The 20,464-nt window shown below is 46.3% G+C and overlaps 4 protein-coding genes across 6 annotated transcripts; 3 read left to right on the top strand and 1 right to left on the bottom strand.

Annotated features, from left to right (window-relative positions):
- Nucleotides 1–4,149: 4,149 nt before the first annotated feature.
- LOC117850325 (COP9 signalosome complex subunit 5) lies at nt 4,150–8,000 on the top strand. The gene is made up of 6 exons (XM_034732152.2): nt 4,150–4,661; nt 5,713–5,994; nt 6,089–6,236; nt 6,332–6,414; nt 7,431–7,511; nt 7,598–8,000. The coding sequence occupies exons 1-6, from the start codon at nt 4,269–4,271 to the stop codon at nt 7,694–7,696; spliced, it is 1,086 nt and encodes a 361-aa protein (XP_034588043.1). The 5' UTR covers nt 4,150–4,268; the 3' UTR covers nt 7,697–8,000.
- Nucleotides 8,001–8,155: 155 nt separating this feature from the next.
- LOC117850324 (putative receptor protein kinase ZmPK1) lies at nt 8,156–10,992 on the top strand. The gene has a single exon (XM_034732151.2). The coding sequence runs from the start codon at nt 8,409–8,411 to the stop codon at nt 10,899–10,901; it is 2,493 nt and encodes an 830-aa protein (XP_034588042.1). The 5' UTR covers nt 8,156–8,408; the 3' UTR covers nt 10,902–10,992.
- A 4,302-nt stretch (nt 10,993–15,294) lies between these two features.
- Nucleotides 15,295–16,095, bottom strand: LOC117848031 (uncharacterized). The gene has a single exon (XM_034729334.2). The coding sequence runs from the start codon at nt 15,983–15,985 to the stop codon at nt 15,521–15,523; it is 465 nt and encodes a 154-aa protein (XP_034585225.1). The 5' UTR covers nt 15,986–16,095; the 3' UTR covers nt 15,295–15,520.
- Nucleotides 16,096–17,764: 1,669 nt separating this feature from the next.
- On the top strand, nt 17,765–20,033 carry LOC117847532 (G-type lectin S-receptor-like serine/threonine-protein kinase SD2-5). Of its 3 annotated transcripts, XM_034728747.2 has the most exons (4): nt 17,765–18,069; nt 18,154–18,212; nt 18,442–18,510; nt 18,590–20,033. In XM_034728747.2, exons 3-4 carry the CDS (start codon nt 18,486–18,488, stop codon nt 19,912–19,914), a joined length of 1,350 nt encoding a protein of 449 aa, XP_034584638.1. In that variant the 5' UTR covers nt 17,765–18,069; nt 18,154–18,212; nt 18,442–18,485; the 3' UTR covers nt 19,915–20,033. The 3 variants fall into 3 exon arrangements, with proteins under 3 accessions (XP_034584638.1, XP_034584636.1, XP_072148611.1); XM_034728745.2 differs by lacking the exon at nt 18,154–18,212; XM_072292510.1 differs by lacking the exon at nt 17,765–18,069 and having other exon boundaries at nt 18,140–18,212.
- The last annotated feature ends 431 nt before the right edge of the window (nt 20,034–20,464 follow it).

The raw sequence follows: 20,464 nt of genomic DNA on the forward strand, positions 1-20,464 counted from the left end.
GAACACTACGACCATGGCCAATGCAGGCTTGCTCTCGCCCGTGAGCGTACTGCTTACATGTAGTCGCAGCCAGTATCATGCTGGATCCAACACGCACAGTTGTTGACTGTGGAAGAATGGTCCAGAGAAAACAGAGTTGCACAAGAAAACTGCTGCACGCTAGAGGTTAGTTGAAGGACAGACAGTGGTGTATATGTATGGGGGGCCTAAGCTGAATGGGACGCTGCTATATTGTACTCCTAGACCTAGGCTGCCCTGCTAGCACAACGGAGATAACTGCTGATGGATTCTCATTCTTTCTTGATGGATTTGTTTATGTAAAGGACTCTGACCTGTCTGCTGGGTCTTCATAAATCGGCTTATCTCTTGCTTGGGAAGATAAGGCAAATGAAAGGCAATAGATGTATATGTATGAATGATTGAATGATGAGCAGTTGAATTCGCAACTAAACTTCTTATACAAGATAAATCTTTGGATCTAATACGGCTTGCAACTCGATATGACAACTCTCCTGGTTAAAGAAGCCCATGTTTGTTTCGTGGAAAAAGAAAGAAAGAAAGAAAGAAAGAAAGAAAGAAAGAAAGAAGCCCATGTTTAGGAGGGACATACTTCAGATCAGTTCTCTGAACCTGCATATGCATGGTGACGACATGAACAATTAAAGGCACTAGTCCATCAACCCGTGCTCCTGCACGGGCTAATATTTTTAGAAGCTATTGTATTTAAAAATTATTTAGAAATTAAACTCCTAGCTAACAATCAAAATTGTTTACCTACTACTCTCTTATTTTTTAATACTTCAACATAATACTTATATAGATATGTACCTATCTTTGCCCAGTTGTGATTGATTTTTAATTAATAATTACTCAATGCACTTTTCATCTATATTCATATTTTTTCCATTTTGTAGCACACCTCCAATCCTCCATACATTATGTTTAGCATACAAATCAATACTTTTCATCAATTCCTCACATACATATATAAATGATCTAAATGGTGGCACTCATCATGTGTATATACTTTAACTTAGTATTTTTATATTAACAATTACATAAATAGATAATTTAAAATCATATATTAGTTTATTTTTTGACATCTGTATGATGCACGTGAAGATAATTATATTAAGGTTTAGGTGTTTACTTTAGGTTATTTTTAATAACGACATACGTGGATAACATAGATAAAATTTTAGAATGACATTTTAAGTTATGCTTTTATAATGATGTGTATTAGTAAATTGGATGAACGTTATGGGGTTACTTTAGATTATTTTTTATAATAGCTGAGCTCGGTAATTGAAATATAGGTTTAGAGCTCATTTTTGAATATTTTCACAATGATAGTGGTGGGTAACTTTTTAGAAAATATAATAGATCAATGGCTATGATTATTATAGTTTACAGGATTGGTGTTTGATGTTTTTAATTTTTATAAGAATTTATCTCTTTTTTCTGACTTGTCTCGTGGGAACTAATGTGGAGCCTCCAACGGAAAAAAAGAGACTACATTGCTAAAAAACTATTACCATAAGCTAGCTCTCGTTTGTTAATTATTCGAACACACAATGCTTATGTAGGTATATACTTAATATCTTCATCCAATTGTGATAGATTTTGAGTTAGTAATTACTCTGTAATATTTTCATCCATATTTATAATCTTTAACTTTTCACTTTGCATCGCAGGTATGTGCTTGAATTTGTTTAATGAACCTTATGTTTGAGATACAATTTTAGCATAGAAATCTATATTCTCATCATTTTATATCCTTATAAATGGTGATACATATCATGCGCATAGACCTTAATTATTATATTGTATACCAATAGTGAAAGATATAGATGATTTAGAATCATATATTGCTGTATATTTTTAATTAAGGTTATTTGATTCAAATGTAGAGTTACCTCATGTTATTTTTAATAATGACAAGTGTGGTTAATATAGATGCAAATTTAAGGGGTTACTTTAAGTTTTTTAAGTAATAGTGGTAGGCAATTCAATTGCAAATTAGGGGGTTATTTTAAATATTGTTAATAATGGCATAAGTGGGTAATTTTGATAAAGATTTTGGGGTTACTTTAGTTTATTTTATATAATGGCAGAGGTGGGTAATTTATATATAGATTTAGGAGGTTATTTTAGGCTATTTTCATAATGGCATAGGTGAGTAATTTTTTAGAAAACATAATAGATCCAATGGCCATGATGATTTAAATCTATCGATTGATGGTCAGATGTTTTGCTTTTTTGTGAGAATTTCTAGGATTTCTCTCTTTTTCTAGAGTGTCCACCTAGGAATCCTAGGTGGCTTTACTGGAGGCTTCAAAAGGAGCCTAGTAAGATGGCAGTTCGTTTTGAGAAAAACAAATCTCAGATTGGCCGGCCATGCCAAAGTTTAGAGCACTGGAGTACTGGAATACTTGTAACAAGCACAGGCATGAAAGATTCCCGAACCTCAGGACGTTTTGTTCATGCACTGCCAGTCTTCGAATAAACTAATCTTTCCGCTAAACTAAACATGCAGCGAATCATGCGAAAGATAATATCGAGTTCAGTGCAGACAGCTTGCACTGCAGAACGACAAAAGGCCGCCGATTGAGCATGCAACGTACCGTATCCAGTTTACTGATCCTGTCGGTGATAAGCAATTCAGCACGCATGGAATGATTCTTCAGATAACGCACCGAGAGTTTATTAACTGACCAGCGGGTACCCGTGCATTGTTCCTTACCATTGGGATTAGCTGTAACACATATGGGCGCTTGACTCTCACTGGAGACATGAACTGATAACCCAGCAGAGTCAGTGACGACCAATGATTAACATTTTCTATGCTAATAACAGATATACAGAGATGACTGCAAGCCGAGGCTCTGTTTCGACACCATGCTCAACAGGTTGTGCTGAGTCGCACAATATTTTAGTCCAGATATAACATCATCACCTCTGGTTCATTCCAATATTCCATCCCTACGACTTTGATGTGTGATACGAGTTGCAGAAACAACAACATAACGAGGCAAGCACTCTTCTCTATCAATACATGCCGGGCAGTAATGCCCGACTTTTTTATTTTTTTAGTCCTTTTTCCGAAAGATTCTCACAATTACGTCTCTGGCGGAACCAATTCCAAAAATGGACCCTTAGCTTGGCGCCATCCACGCTGGTGCCAAGCTTACACGTCTCGGCGCCAGCCATCTTGACGCCAAGCTCCATGCGCAGTTGCTAACGCGGATGCTGACGTGGTGGGGGCTTGGCGCCATCCATGCCAAGCCTTGGCGCCATGGATCTTGACGCCGTGCATCTTGGCACCGAGCAATTTACCCCGTACCTCCTGGCATTTCAAACGAAACAACTAGCCCAGGTCTTTGGGATAACAAGCCCACGTCCTAACCAATTGAACTAGAGTATAGTTTGTTGCACATTTCTCGGAATAATTATAGTTGTTTCGTTTGAAACGCCGGTGGTACGGGGTAAATTGCTCGACGCCAAGATGCACGGCGCCAAGGTCCATGGCGCCAAGGCTTGGCGCCATCATGGAGGGCGCCAAGCCCCCGCCACATCGGCATCCGCGTTAGCAACTGCGCATGGAGCTTGGCGTCAGGATGGCTGGCGCCGAGACGTGTAAGCTTGGTGCCAGCGTGGATGGCGCCAAGCTAAGGGTCCATTTTTGAATTGGTTCCGCCAGGGACGTATTGGTGAGAATATTTCGGAAAAGGGGCTAAAAAATAAAAAAGTCGGCAGTAATGCCGGCCGTTATGTTTTTTTTGTTTTTTTTAAAAAAAACATAACGAGGCAAGCTGCAGCTTTTATAAAAAAAGAAGACTAATCTAGGACAGTTGATCTCAAATTTATCTTGCTTTTAAACCTTTGGTAAATAACTGGCTTCAATTTTTCCTTGCAGAAATATTGCATTTTTTGCGAAAAAGATACTGCATTTTGTGATTGCATATATCTCACAAAAGGAAAAATATGACTAATCCTCACGAGCCACGTTTTTTGTAAATCCTTTGGATCGGCCCATAAAGCCCAAAGAATCCTCTCTCCACACGTTTTTGCGAAGCACGCGCCCGCGGCTCGGCCCATAAAGCCCACATACACCTTCCTTCCTCCACGTATTGCAATCGGCGGCGCCGCAAGCCGAACAAACCAGAGAGAAACCCAAACCCCCCTCTCCTCTTCTTCCCCTTCCCCTTCCTCCGCCCGCCGCTTCCAATCCTAGGGTTTTGCCCGCCGCGACGCCGCACCGCAGCGCGATGGAGCCCACCTCGTCGGCGTCGATCGCGCGGCAGACGTGGGAGCTGGAGAACAACATCCCCGCGGCGGCCACCGACCCGGACGCGATGGACGCGATCTACCGCTACGACGACGCGGCGCAGGCGAGGGCGCAGCAGGAGAAGCCCTGGGCAAACGACCCGCACCACTTCCGCCGCGCCAAGATCTCCGCGCTCGCGCTCCTCAAGATGGTCGTCCACGCCCGCGCGGGGGGCACCATCGAGGTCATGGGGCTCATGCAGGGCAAGTGCGAGGGCGACGCCATCATCGTCATGGACGCCTTCGCTCTCCCCGTCGAGGGCACCGAGACTAGGGTCAATGCCCAGGCCGACGCCTACGAGTACATGGTCGAGTACTCAACCATCAACAAGCAGGTGAGCCCTCCCCCGTTCTTCTGTATCCCACGATTAGTTCACTGGTTCAGTTTGATGCTCTCGATCTGACCAGAATGTAACGTTGCTACCACTGGTATCTGTACGCCTGCTTGCATCAAAATTTAATTTCTAGTTGTACTTGATAATATTCAGTCAGAGCAGTGGGGATTATCTGCTTATCTTGTTTATATGAAATTAATTGGCTGTTTACTTTGGCAATGCTGCTAATCTGTTGCTCGTCTGCTGTAATTTGTCTGGCTCCATGTTGCTTATGTGATTTTCGTATTAACTGTTTGGGTGTGTAATGCTGCCCTTAAATTGGTCAAGTGAAGCCCTTGATGTTAGTAGTAGCACGATGATAACTGAGTTATGCTTACTGCAAGACTTGTAAAAGTCGCTGACTTATTTGGAACATTGCCCATACTAGCTAGACCTATTAGTATTTTTTTGAAAAATTATTCTATATATAGTTATAGTCATATGGAATTTACCTCGAGCCTGAAATCTAAATTGAGAATTCTGAGTTCAGTTTCCGTTCACCATGTTTGTTCAAAATTCATTAAGTAATTAATGAATGTAAAATAAAACGGTTCTGTCTAATTTGCCCTGCAATGTAATGTTTTTCTGGATCAATACCAACAAAAGGGATATGTTTTAGTGTCACTTTATGGTGTTTTTTGGGAACAAAGTAACTGTTGTCAAACTAGAGTATGATACCATGCTGCCCAAATAAGGCATTTGATGGGATTTGTAACACGCAAATTGTATTTTTCTGATGTGTTGTTCCTGGGTTTGATTGTCTTGATGTGAGTGTGTGTTTGTAATGTTTGGTAAAAGAGTCAATAAAAAAGCAGGTTATCTAGGACTGTCCGATATAATTTTTCTGCTGTTTCTGAGTACATGTTCAAACTTACAAGGTCTTTTTTTTTTGTTAAATATCTAATTTTCTTCTTGCCCTCACCACTGGAGTGCCAAATTTTGTATTGTTGCATACTCTGTCACCCTTCAATTTATGCTAAAACTAACTTGCATTTGTTTTTTATATACATAGGCTGGGAGGTTGGAGAATGTAGTTGGCTGGTATCATTCACACCCTGGTTATGGATGCTGGCTGTCAGGCATTGATGTGTCAACTCAGATGCTTAATCAACAATTTACAGAGCCATTCTTGGCTGTTGTGATAGACCCTACAAGGACTGTTTCTGCTGGTAAAGTAGAGATTGGGGCTTTCAGGACATACCCAAAAGATTACAAGCCACCAGATGAGCCTGTGTCCGAGTATCAGACTATTCCACTCAACAAGATAGAAGATTTTGGTGTCCACTGCAAACAGGTAAATAGATCGAGTGTCTGTTCCTTTCTCTCACTTTGTTATTTGGCTCAGATGTGTGGTCTAGTTCTGTAAGTTCTCACTGGATTTCTTGCAGTACTATGCTTTGGATATAACTTATTTCAAGTCATCCCTGGACTCTCACCTCCTTGATCTGCTCTGGAACAAGTACTGGGTCAACACATTGTCTTCATCACCACTTCTGGGCAACAGGGATTATGTTGCTGGGCAGATCTTTGATTTAGGCAAGCTTTTCATTTACAATGATATCCAGTTTTTATATTGAAATTATTGCATTTTCCTGTCTTGATAATGTTATGTATCATTTTATCCTATGCAGCTGATAAACTAGAGCAAGCAGAAGGCCAGCTGGCACACAGTCGATTTGGTGGTATGCTTATGCCATCACAACGGAAGAAAGAGGTCTGTTTCTGCATGTGCTTCCTAAACTATCTTGTGTATTCATTGCAAGACTTGGGTTTTGCCCTTGTGAAGTTTTAAAGGATGGTGCTGTTTAATCCTGCCTGTCTAATGCTATTTATCACCCATTGTTTCCCTAGTTTTCTGCTACTTTTACTTGTCAAATTATGAAATTAGGAAGTTCTCATCTAGTTGCTATGCTATCAATGAACCGTATGCTTCCCCCCTTATTTGTCATTTTCAGTTATAAATGGATTGTACTGTGTACCTGCAACTTGTAAAATAAACGCTGGGTACAGTACTACAGTTGACACATTAAAGTCTTGCCATCATCAAACAAGTGTTTAGATGTGACTTGTTATAACCCGATTATGTTGTCATGTTTTAGAGCTTCACCTGAGTTTTGTGAGAAGTGGAATATGTAAACGGTTTGAATATGACTACCAGGAGATAATAAGCAATAGAGTAAAGTGGCATGTGTTTATGTCTGCTATCGAAAGTGACTCAATGGGTGAATAAATTAATGGAGAGAGCTCGTGAAGTTCTAAATTTCCAATGATCAAGTCGCTCTAGGATTGTGTTTCTATTTGATGCTTCAGTTGCACATATATGCCAATATATCTTGTGGCAGTGAACTTATTTTGCTCAATTACTTTGCAGTCTCCTGAAGTATATAGTAGGATTTGAAACATGTGAACCATGTCTGATAAGTCCTTTGTTTGGTTGTAATGTCCATATGCAGTATAATCTAAACAATCTTCTTACAAATAAATTGCTTTAGTTTTCTTATTGTAATGTATTTCTTGCATTGTGATGTTTGCATGCCTACACGCACTATCCTATTTCTTAAGAATTGTCGCCCCATCTTATGCTCCAACATAGCTGTGTTCATATTTGTCTGTGGCATCACACACGTTTGTGGCTATGTAATTTTGCATTAGCAGGATAGGCAATTAATTGTTTTGTCAGACCTTGATACAGTTTTGTCTTGTGTGTATATTGGCCTGTGCCATTTTCAGCAAGATGAGTCTCCACTGGCAAAGGTAACTCGAGATAGCTCCAAAATCACAGCTGAACAGGTCCATGGTCTCATGTCACAGGTGATCCTTGACTTTCGCGTGGTTTAGTCCTTCCCTTGTTGTATTTTCTTATCTTGCCCTAACATTTTCCCTTATGATGCCCCCAGGTAATAAAAGACATCCTCTTCAACTCTGTCCACCCATCAAGCAAGGCAAGCACAAGTGCTCCAGATTCATCCGGGCCTGAGCCTATGGTTGAAGCCTGAGAGTTGCAGTGAAACGGAACGCTGAAATCTGAGTTATGTCATCGCTTCAGATCGTGGCCCTTTAGCTATCTGATTCAGAATGCGCAAACCAAGTTACATTTTGTCAAAACAAAATCATTATGTAATTATGAGTTGCCTTCTGTATCTTGGGTTCTCAATGAGAGGGAGGTGTGATTTACTGGAGTAAAATTCACTTGGTAGGATGATCGCTATGTTGATGCTCACGTTAATCTGGCTCAGTGCCAACCTTTATGGAGTGTCAAACAAGTTCTTTTATAATTGGCTAGCAGTTAGTTTGAGACCATGGCACTTGATTGGATTTTTGAAGCTTCATATCCTGACTAGAGGAAGATGAACTTGACCTTTTTGAATTGTCTGAATGAGGAATCCTCAAGTTGCACTTCAGCACTCCGGGCGGGGTTGGCTATATGCTGTGTGGCGTTGGCTAAAGAAACCCCAAACCCGGCTGCTACAAGTGAGTACCAAGTCTACGGGAGCGAAATTATGAAGTGTTCAGTACTCGTAGCTCTGTGTAAGCTCTCCCATATTGGTATAATATAAAGAAAAATTTTAGGTTAATTACATGTTTAGATTTGGAAATGATCTGAGCGAGTCCAGGTGCAAATGGACCTGATCCTGGCTTCCCGGAAACCACAGGTGCTAGGCCAGGATGCTAAAAAAAACGTATCTTGACCAGCCAAAGACCACATAAATGCCACCAAATATAAAAGCTGTACATGCACCTGAGAGTAAACTCGCAGCAGCCACCACCATCATGAGAGCACACACCATGTTCACCTCAGCCTTTCTCCTGCTCGCCTCGTTGCCTTTCCCTGCGTGTTCGGCAAGCGGACGCCGGAGCACTCTATGGCGCGGCGACTCAATCGCCGTGGAAGACGCCTCCGGCGACCTCCTCGTGTCCCCCAGCGGCAACTTCTCGTGTGGCTTCTACAAGGTGGCCACCAACGCCTACACGTTCGCTATCTGGTTCGCCCGCTCCGCCGACGCCACCGTGGCGTGGGCGGCCAACCGCGACGCCCCCGTCAACGGCAGGGGCTCGCGCGCCGGGTTCCGCAGGGACGGCTCGCTGGTGCTGCAGGGCTTCGACGGCCGCGTGGTGTGGAGCACGAACACCAGCGGCACGCAGGCCGACCGCGCGCGGCTCCTCGACACCGGCAACCTCGTCGTGTCCGACGCCGCCGGGCGCACGCTGTGGCAGAGCTTCGACTGGCCGACGGACACGCTCCTCCCCGAGCAGCCCATCACCCGGTACAAGCGGCTGGTGTCGGCGTCGGCGAGGGGCTTGCCGTACTCCGGCTACTACAACCTCTACTTCGACAGCAACAACATCCTCAACCTCATCTACGACGGCCCGGAGATCAGCAGCAACTACTGGCCGGACCCTTTCAAGAAGTGGTGGGAGAACAACCGAACGGCCTACAACAGCAGCCGGTACGGCAGCCTCGACAGGCACGGCGTCTTCACGGCGAGCGACCACACGCGGTTCAACTCCTCCGACGTGGGCGAGGGCGTCATGAGGCGGCTGACGCTGGACTACGACGGCAACCTCCGGCTGTACAGCCTCGACGACGGCGACGGGAGCTGGCGCGTCACGTGGGTTGCGCTCCCGCGGCAGTGCGACGTGCACGGGGTCTGCGGCCGCTACGGCGTGTGCGCGTACCTGCCGGCGCTGGCGTGCTCTTGCCCGGAGGGGTTCGTCGCCAGCGACGCTGGCGACTGGAGCAAAGGGTGCCGCCGCGAGTTCGACGTCCGGTGCGGCGAGCCCGTCTACTTCGCGGAGATGCCGGGTTTTGACTTCTGGGGGTACGACTTCAACTACACCCCGGGTGTCACGATGGAGACGTGCCGGAAGATGTGCCTGGACGACTGCAACTGCCAGGCGTTCGGGTACAGGATGGGCGTCGGCGAGTGCTATCCCAAGATCTCGCTCTGGAACGGCCGGGCTCAGGACACCAGTAAGCAGAACATCTTCCTCAAGGTCCCGACGCGTCTCAAGAACCTGAACCCGACCGTGCTGGACTTCCATGGCCATGCCTGCACCGTGCCCGAGCAGAACGCCAGCGTCAGCGCCTCCTACTTCCATGTCAGGGGGAACAAGATAAACTTCACCTACTTCTACTCGTTTCTCACGGCGGCGTTCGTCGTGGAAGCCATTTTCATCGTCGTCGGCTACTTGTTCGTCTTCCGAGCCGACCCGGCCGCAGGACGGGTCAGCGATGAGGAAGGGTACGCGCTTCTGTTCAGCCACTTCAGGCGGTTCACCTACGACGAGCTATCAGACGTGACTGGCAAGTTCACGGACAAGCTCGGACGGGGGGCGTCAGGGACCGTGTACAAGGGCGTGCTCGACGACGGCCGCTGCATCGCCGTGAAGCGGCTAGACGACCTGACGCAGGCGGACGAGGTGTTCCGGTCGGAGCTGAGCGTGATCGGGCGGATCAACCACATGAACCTGGTCAGGATGTGGGGGTTCTGCTCGGAGCACTCGCACCGGCTCCTGGTCTCCGAGTTCGTGGAGAACGGCTCGCTCGACAGGGCCCTCTTCAGCGGCGACGGCGAGCGCGCGTTGGGGTGGCGCTCGAGGTACAAGATCGCCGTCGGCGTCGCCAAGGGCCTGGCATACCTCCACCACGAGTGCCTGGAGTGGATCGTGCACTGCGACGTGAAACCGGAGAACATCCTGCTGGACGCCGAGCTTGATCCCAAGATCACCGACTTCGGGCTGGTGAAGCTGCTCAGCCGGGACGCGTGCGACCGGCGGCTGGTGCTGTCGCGGGCGCAGGGCACCAGGGGATACATCGCGCCGGAGTGGGCGACGAGCCTACCGATCACGGGGAAGGCCGACGTGTTCAGCTTCGGCGTCGTGCTCCTGGAGCTGATCAGGGGGCACAGGTTGTCCGACTGGGTGGTGGTGGGAGGCCGGGAAGAGGATGTGCACATGGATTTACAGCTGCTCGTCGCCTGGCTCAAGGTGAAGATGAAGAGCGACGATGAGAGGGCTTCGTGGATGGAGGAGTTCATCGATCCTCGGCTGCGCGGTGATTTCAGCCACTTGCAGGCGGCGGCAATGCTGGAGATGGCGGTGTCGTGCGTGGATGACGATCCCAATAGTAGACCGAGCATGAACGCTGTTCTGCAGAAGCTCCTGTCGCTGGAAGATGCAGTGACCGTGCGCCATGCGTGACATGTCCCTTGTCATCTGGTTTTCAGTGGGACCAAAGACTTTGATCTGATGTACAGAGTGCAAAAAATGTGAATGAATATTTGTGAAACTGTGTGAATGAGTAGTAACCGGTGAGCTCCTAGTTAGCTGCCACTAACATAGTGCTGTACTGCTGTGTCAAATATACCAAAGCAAAAAATAAAAAAATATTGACTATCTAATTAATACTCTAATTATTCATGAGGTTAACCATTTTGTTAAAAAAAATATAAGAGTTGTCTATACCACCCCTAGTCATTTTTTGCCCTCCCAAAACCTCATTCCCCCCTAGCTCTTAGACCTAGATCCAACGACCATGAGATCATCTCGCTCCTTTGCCGCCTTGCAGCTCCTTTCTCCTATTGTATTAATTGATGAGCATGTCATTGGATCTTTTGCCATAATTTTGCAGGAGTCCTAAACTCCTAAAACCCCAAAACCCTATTCCATAGCTCGCCAAAGAAGCATCCTCACACCCAAGTGAAGGAGATGGTTGATGTCGTTGGTGGAGAAAAGACAAGGGAAGATGAAAAGAAAAGAAAAAGTGCGGCAAGGGGATAACACACTCGATCCAAGCAGGGGCTAAACATCTTGGTTATCTCTGACGAGTAATACCCAATAGCTTTGAATGTCACACCTCTGCAAGTAAATCTAGCTAATGGCTTCACGTAGCTCCGTTGAGCAGGTATGTCCTTTTGCAGCGCAAATCGTGTAATAAACTTGTTATTACTTATCAAGAAATATAAAGATGTGCAACTCTCCTATGTATTTGAGAAAAAAAAGATTGATATATATAGCTTTCCCCAAAATATAAGATGCTACAATTCCATATTATTCACACTGCTCCTGTAATATCGGTACCATGGCCGCCTTGTGGAACTAGCATGCGGCCGTTTTTGGACGTCGGTCCTTTTGAATGAAATGTTTAGGGGGCGCGCTCCACCCCGTTACTTTTTTTAAAAAAAATTGGTGGATTGATATTAAAGTAGCAAGGACTAAAGTATTGGGTGGCTACGTGGTTGGAATGAGTCACTTTCGAATATAGGGAGCAAGTTCGCTTAGCTGTATGTGTTTGCACACCGTGCTGCACGTTGAGAGCCTGGGTATGTTCTGGCTATGTTCTCACGTTATAGACGTGTATAGTAAAATGCGTAAGTAGCATCAAGATAAACTGCAGGAGTTAGGACATGTTTGTTTGAGATTATAATTCATTTAGATTATATAAGTTGGATTATGAATCAAGGATGTACTGTTGACGCTTTTTTGATCAACACACGAAAACACTCGAGCGTGCAGCGTGCGGAGGAGCTTGATGCAGCGCCTCTGCACAAGCCGGTCAGATCGGTTTGATGGACCGGTCAGACCGGTTTGCCGGTGAGCTCGGCAGTAAACCTTCGAACGCTCGCCCGGGAAGGATCCCGTCGGGGCACGCGCACGCAGGGTTGCTCTAGGATCGGCAGGCCACCTAAAGTGCCTTCAGACGTCGTCGAGACGAAGGAAGAACGGCAAGTAGTAGATTGGAAAAGCTTGGGCAAAGAATAAAGGAAAAGGTACAAAATAGTAGATTGTTTTTTGTCGATTGGGTTCTGTTGTCCTCAATCGGCCAAATCCCCTTATAGGGAGGGAAGGTCTTACCCATATAGGAGTCGAAACCCTAATACAAATCGTGTCAAATTACAACTTCTACTCGGATTACACAGATCCAGGCCGGTCAGACTAGCCTGGTCAACCGGTCTTACCAGTCTACCTGGGTGCAGATCTTGCGAGGGTCGTATCTACCTCATCCGAACTCCAAATCGGACGTTCCATATATGAATTTTGATCGTCTCGACAAGAGCTACACCATGGTGAAGTCCAATTTGCATTTTGGGAACTTTCCTCAAACCGGTCTGACCGGTTGCGAGACCGGCCTGAATAAATCTAACCCGATTCTCCCAGACCTGCCACTTTTGGACGTCAACACATACTACAATGAAAGATCGTATTAAAATTACATTAGGATTATAATAATCTGAAATAAGCCCACTGAAGGAAACAAACATACCCTTATATTGCGGTCTTAGAGCAACTCCAAGAGGCTGCTAATCTTACCCCAATACATTTTTTAGGGAAAAAAGGAGAAAAAACGAACTCCAACAGTCCACTCAAACCTTCCCCAATTTTTTAGCAACGCTAAAAAACAGCCTACCACCGCGTATATTTTAGCGTTGGCATTCCTCCCCCAATCCTGATTCCCACACGCTCGCGCGTCCCTTCTGATGGGCCCAATACGATGACGTGGCCTGTTTTTAAATATTAGGGGCTATTTATTAGCGATCTGTTGTGGATTGATATGTTTTTGGAGAAATTTATTTTTGGAAGAACCCCCAGTACATAGTTTTGAGGAAATTTTTTTTGAGTACTCTTGGAGTTGCTCTTACGGATCACGGAGTTCTTTGTGATTTTTTTTCCGAAAAGCTTGTGTTATTTGTGATTTCGACCGAGCGAGCCGAGTGCACAGGTCGCGGCGCGGCGTGGGCCGTGTCGAGTGAACACCTGCAAAAGATTTGCCTCGGGGAGCTACGGCCCCCAATTGCTGCGCCACGGGCCCACGGCTCACACCCGAACCGCTTACTGTACTGCCTACTGGCCGCCTTCTGTTTGATATTTGCTGACAGACCTGTCACCAAGCTTCCTGCTCTCGCCAGCAAAAGTCAAAGGCAAATGATTGATTTTTCTTGAAAAATCAAAGTCTCATAAACTTATGGCACAAGTTGCAAGTTGAAAATCTAACATACGCTGACTACAAATAGTTAATGGGCACACCATAAGAAAGTACTCGGGGAGATCGTGAGTGCATGTTAAGTCAAATTATTTTAATTTTAGTAAAATTTACAGAGAAAAGTAGAAGACTATTAACATCTACCATTTGAAAGGAGCAAAATACGAAAACATATTTCATAATTGATCTATCATGCTTATATTTGGCATCATAAATATTATTTTTTTCTATAAGCTTGGTCATATTTAAATAATTTGCACAGGAGAAAGTTAGAATCCTTTATATTTTAGGACAGAGGTAATATTTGTTTTTAAATAAAGAAAATCATTCCAGCCTATATAGCTGATGGATATAAGCAAATAGAATTGAGACTACGAGGACTGATGCAGGTTTCAAAACTGATGCTAACGAAGGAGAGTATTGTGAAACTAAGCTCAAATCCGAAAACTAAACTTCCAACCAATTATCAAGCTACTGCTGTAGCCAAAAAAAATATTGAAGGGGACTGGTAAGATCGATATGCTAATTTTTTTTTCCTAAATTTCCAAAATTTGGCCAAACTTTGAATAAATTTTGAAGAATCCCGGCAAAAAAATAATCAGCGTTACCAGTAGGGTCATTTAGGATCGAAATTCGCCAATTTTTGATGAATTTTATCTGAAATTCCAAACACTGCTTCCAATTCTAACCAAAGTTTTTGTTGAATAACTCCGTCAGAGCCACTGCACCCCCACTAAAATATGGATTTAAAGCTTGGAAGAAAATCCTTTAAGCCAAGATATAAATGTAAATACACTAGATGGCGGTTGAATGTCAAAGAATGACGTTCACTTAATTAGAGAAAATAAGATATCTGAGTTGAGTTTGAATGACAAAACCGAAAAAAGGTTCCCGCTCAAATACTATGGATTAACTCTATGAACGAAAAACAGGGAATGGTGTAACTATAACCAACCATATCAACACCCATAGGTAGGGGGCAGATCCACTAATGCATGAATGCCAACACCCATAACCCTAACCCCTCAAGGCCCTACCCGAACCCCCAACCTGAAATCTCCATCTCCAATTCAAGTTTTAACTAGTACAATTTTGTGTGATTGATGGATAAGTAAAATATCAACCAACTGATGGAGTAATTTTTTTAAAAAAGTTTGTTGACATAAAAATTGGGGCAACAAAAGGATTGAATATTGGAATGAACGGCAAAGAAAGAGGAAACAAATCTAATATTTGCTCAGACATCACCAGAACTAGAATTACATGAGAAAAAGATACTTAAGTTCACATTATTCCTTTTTCCACTATTTAAAAATTTCATGAACAAACTTATAATACAACCATCGCCCACAACGAGGTCAACCGCCAAGCCGCTGCCGCAACCGCCACTTCTGCAGCCGCCGCCACCACCCCCCCAACCACCCCCAGATCCACCGCAGCCACTGTCACCACCACAACCGTCCCCGCACCCACCTTCACTGCTGGAGTCGAGCACTGAGCCGATGGCCGTGGTCCAGCCCCCCGAATACAATGTATAACACATATTTGAGTACTGCTGTAGTAGAGAAGTCATTGAATGTAACAACCGACATCGTCACATTTAAAAAAAAAGTATACTGCAAAAATAAGAAAAATCTAATATTTGGTCGAATCACCAGAATAAGAATTGTATCACCAGAATAAGAATTGTGTTACATGACAAAAAAAAGTAGTAAAAATCTGGTGAGCAAACTTTTAATAATGTATTCTGATCACACGCACATTTTTTCGAGTAAAAAAAAAACCCAGGCAAACAACCACCACGCGGCAAATAACCACAACCACCGTAGCGACGACGAGGTCAACCACCGCACCCTCCGCCGCAACCACCGCCACCGCAGCCGCCGCCTCCACAACCGCCACCGCCGGAGTTGAGCGCCGAGCCGATGACGGCGCCGGCGGCCAGCCCCCCGACCGCGCCGACGGCGAGCCCCGCGGCGCCGGAGCCGAGCCCGCTGCGGCCTGGCCGCCCGGCGCTCTGCTGCTGCGGGTACGCGTAGCCGTAGCCGGGGGCCGGCTGCTGCGCCGGGTAGCCGTACGCCCCAGCGGGAGGCGGCGGGTAGCCCTGGCCGTAGTAGTAGACGTTGTTGTTGTTATGCCGAGGCGGCTTCTTGGCGCCCTGCGCGCACCCGAACGCCGCGATCGCCGCCACGGCCACCGTCGCGGCCACCGCGAGCGCCACGATGGCGACCCCGCTGAGGTGAGCGTGCTGCTGCGTGGCTGCAGCAGCTCCGCTCGCTGCGGCGAGAAGACTCGCCCGCACCATGGCTCCCTGCGTCTGGAGAGGCCGGCGAGAGCAGAGAATGGAAGCGAGAGGAGGAGAAGTGCGTGATGGAGACGGGGAAGCACAGATAATAAGACTGCTGGATTGGTTGGCCAGGTCAAAGTCCTCTAGTTTGTATTCCCCTTGTTTACTTCACTCCCAACTCCTAACTTTGGCACTATGTAAAAAGAAGATTCCCCATCACATCAAACTTGCGGTATATGCATGGAGTACTAAATGTAGACGAAATTAAAAACTAATTGCACAGTTTTGTTGTACTTTGCGAGACGAATCTTTTGAGCCTAATTAGTCAATGTTTGACAATAATTCACAAATACAAACGAAACGCTACAGTGTGCTACAGTGCTGTAATAGTAATTTGGCACCTCCAAACTTTGGCAACTAAACAAGGCCTTGGATGTAGTTGCTTGGGACATTTAGTATTGTTGGAAACGCGGAAATGATTAAAGAAACATACACTAGCGAGTTTGGTATGAACTTTGCGAAGGAATTTCCTATTCCAACTTGCTTTCGCACGCAATTTCAGGGAAGAACTTTTCCGAAGCTCTTCTTCCGTGGACATGAAATATTGCAACTAATGGGTGATCTTTAGTAATGGATGGAGTCTCCACCCGATATTAAAAAGATCATGGGGCGGGGTTAGCCGTTAGGTCTGATACTAATACTCACATTAATATTTGGCCAAATTCAACCATCCTAAGCTTCAGAACGAATGCTGAGTTTTATAATAGTGAGAATTCGGATGGATAGATTCAGCCCACTAAATGCATGGATAAGGATTGGTTTTCTTCGGAGGCAAGTTTCCTTGAATTGAATAGTACTAAGCGGCATGAACGACGCAACGTTTCCTGCAATCCTGCTCCCGGTTTACACGAATCTCAACTCCGTAGACCGTAGGTTTCAGGCTTTGGTCCCTTTCGAGTTTGGGCCATGTTTAGTTTCCTCCCAACTCACAACTTTGACACTATGAAAAAGAAGATTCCCTATCATATCAAACTTGCGGTACATGTATGGAGTAATAAATGTAGACGAAATCAAAAACTAATTGCACAGTTTTGTTGTACTTTGCGAGACGAATCTTTTGAGCCTAATTAGTCAATATTTGGACAATAATTCACAAATACAAACGAAACGCTACAGTTACGCATTTATGACAAAATGCCAATTTTACCACTCCCAAATTAGGAACTAAACAAGGCCTTGGAATCATGACTGGAATTACCATTATCACCGACGACAGAGAAGGGTGATGGATACTAAACGCTGGCTCCATGGTTTCTGATTGTATGGACACTTCGTGTGCCGTGTACTCCCAAGCTCTTTTCCTTCCCGACGATGGGCTAACCAACGGCACATGATGCGGACAATGGCTGCCTTTCCTATAGCTCAAGAAAGAATATGCTACTGCTGCCGTGGCATCCCACCATCATCAATAGCAACAGCAGAAAGCAGCTCTTTGCTGGCGCGAGACTATTGATTGGATAGAGACGCAAGATATTTTCGCCACGACCCGTTCGTGGACCCCATTGGGCCGGAGTGATACGTGGATTCCAACGAATTCGTACGTGGGTCTTTAAAAAACACAAATTCGTTCATGGACATAAGTGGGCTCCAGCGGGCTGCTTGTTGTGTTGTTGAATATGTCTATCGGTCCAAGTGTAAGCTATCTAAGACCCACGGCCCAGTACAGAGCAGAGCAGATGCGTCTTGAACACGAACTCTCTTGATGATGAAAGGTAAGAAGATTCCGAGGATTCACGGTTGTCACAATCAGGTGTCAGCAGAAGAAGCCTCCCGTTCGTTGCGACTGGTATAGGAGAGTTCATCAGACCCACCGCAGTCAACGTCTCTGATTAGTCAGATGTCAGCAACGGCTGCGTGTGCCTTCCCGGGCCTTTCATCAAGTCGTAGCTGCAGACGTCCTCGTGCGTGCTCCTTTCCAGTCAGAGCGGTCACTGATGAGCTCCATGATTTAGCTCTGCAGAATATTAGTTGCTCGCCAGCGAGCACTACTGGGCGTTAGAGAGAGGATCAGACACGGCGAGGGTACCAACAGTTCAACACAGGTAAGCTTTTCTTCTTCATTTTTGTTGAGAAAATCCTTTGTTTGAATCTCTTCTCTATCGAGCTGGCGAATTTGTTTTTCGTAGACCGTTCAGTCATCCATGGTGGAGTTTGCGGCTGGAGATAATACAGTAACTTAATTCATGCACGTGCTCCTTCTATAGTTCAGTAATTGATGGAGATGGAGTAATCAGAGGAGCACCAATAGATTCAGAAACTTTGTTCAGGAACAGAATTTGGATTTTTTTTTCTTCTTCCTTTCTTCTTGGAATTAGATCAGGAAGTGGAAAAAGTTTCTTGTTGGGAGAGCAGCTGCATTTCTAGTTTTGCCGGGACTGTTCTTCCACCTAACTTGCTTATCTGGCGCATGCCAGGACGCAGATTCTAAAAGCTTACGGACCCCGGAAGCATCGCAGACATGGGGAATGCCGCTATTGCAGTCGGTACGGTACATCTTCTTACCTGGTACTGATTTTCCGTAACTACTACCTAGCTAATTTTCTGTTGCATTTCGTTGTTCAGTATCCTCGGTGGCAGGAGCTGCGACAGTTGTAGTAATGATCGCCCTCATCAGAAGATGCCGCGTCGTGAGGAAGAAGATGAAGAAGAAAATCGTGAAGAAAATCCTGGACGAGATTGAGAGAAAGAACCGCGAGCGCGAGATGCAGGCCTGCAACGCCTTGGACGACGTGGTGATCGAGATCGGGCCGGTGGAGAAGTTCCTGCACGAGATCCTCAACGAGAAGCCCATGCGTTTCAGCCCCGAGCAGCTGGCGGCCTGCACTCGGAATTTCTCATCGGAGTTGGGGTCCGGCGGCTTCGGCGTGGTCTACAAGGGCGACTTGCCGAACGGCCTTCCGGTGGCCGTCAAGGTCCTCAAGGTGTCCATGAACAAGAAGGTCCAGGAGGGGTTCATGGCGGAGATCGGCACCATCGGCCGGACCTACCACGTGCACCTCGTCCGGCTCTACGGTTTCTGCTTCGACAGGGACACCAAGGCCCTGGTCTACGAGTTCTTGGAGAACGGATCGCTCGAGAAGTACCTCTACGGCGACGAGGAGGACACGGCGGCGGCGCCGCTGAGGCTGGAGTGGAAGACGCTGCACGGCATCGCCGTCGGCACGGCGAAGGGGATCCGGTACCTGCACGAGGAGTGCCAGCAGCGGATCGTGCACTACGACATCAAGCCGGCCAACATCCTCCTCACCAGCGACTTCACCCCGAAGGTGGCCGACTTCGGGCTGGCGCGGCTGGGCGAGCGGGAGAACACGCACATGTCGCTGACCGGCGGCGGCCGCGGGACGCCCGGGTACGCGGCGCCGGAGCTGTGGATGGCGCTGCCGGCGACGGAGAAGTGCGACGTGTACAGCTTCGGGATGGTGCTGTTCGAGATCCTGGGACGGCGCCGGAACTTCGACCCTGACCATGGCGAGAGCAAGGAGTGGTTCCCGAGGTGGGTGTGGGAGAGGTACGAGCAGGGCGAGATCAGGAGCGTCGTGTCCTGCGACGGGATCGAGGAGGCCGGCAGGGAGAAGGCGGAGATGATGTGCAAGGTGGCGCTGTGGTGCGTGCAGTTCCAGCCGGCGGCGAGGCCGACGATGAGCAGCGTGGTGCGGATGCTGGAGGGAGAGATGGCCATCGTCCCGCCGGTGAACCCCTTCCACTACTTGATGGACAGCAGCGGCGGCGGCTCAACAAGCTCGGGGCTGTGGAGCGGCACGTACCAGAGCAGCAGGGACACCGCCGGCAGAGACAGTGAGGTGTCATCAATGAGCCCTGCTGCCAAGTCGGATGACGCGATGATTCAAGATGTTAAGCGGACTCACGCGTCGGTGTCAATGAATTAGAATTTGTCATCCTGTACACATTTGTTAATGTTTACATCACGTACAATTAGGGGTGTTCTGTCACGCTGGATATTTGATATTAATTAGGAATATTAAATATAATCTAATTACAAAACTAATTGCACAGATGGAGTCTAATTCGCGAGACGAATCTATTAAGTCTAATTAGTCCATGATTTGATAATGTGGTGCTACAACAACCATTTGATAATGATGAATTAATTAGCCTTAATAGATTCGTCTCGCGAATTAGACTCCATCTGTGCAATTAGTTTTATAACTAGCTTATATTTAGTTCTTCTAATTAGCATCCGAATATCTGATATGACATGTTAAAGTTTAACTCATCGTATCCAAATGTCAATAGGACCGTGCCTGCCAGAGCAGCTCGAGGACCCCCCTTTCGCACGTTGGTGCTCTCACCTGGATTATATCCCCCGATAATTTCTGCAGCTTCTCGCGCGTGGATCCACAAAGATAATGCGCCCGTCGCAAAAAGGAGCCATGGTAATTTCGATGACCCTTTAAGAACACGATGTTTCGGTCTGAG

This window comes from Setaria viridis, chromosome 3 (genome assembly GCF_005286985.2).
Source record: "Setaria viridis chromosome 3, Setaria_viridis_v4.0, whole genome shotgun sequence".
In the NCBI taxonomy this organism is placed as follows: Eukaryota; Viridiplantae; Streptophyta; class Magnoliopsida; order Poales; family Poaceae; genus Setaria; species Setaria viridis.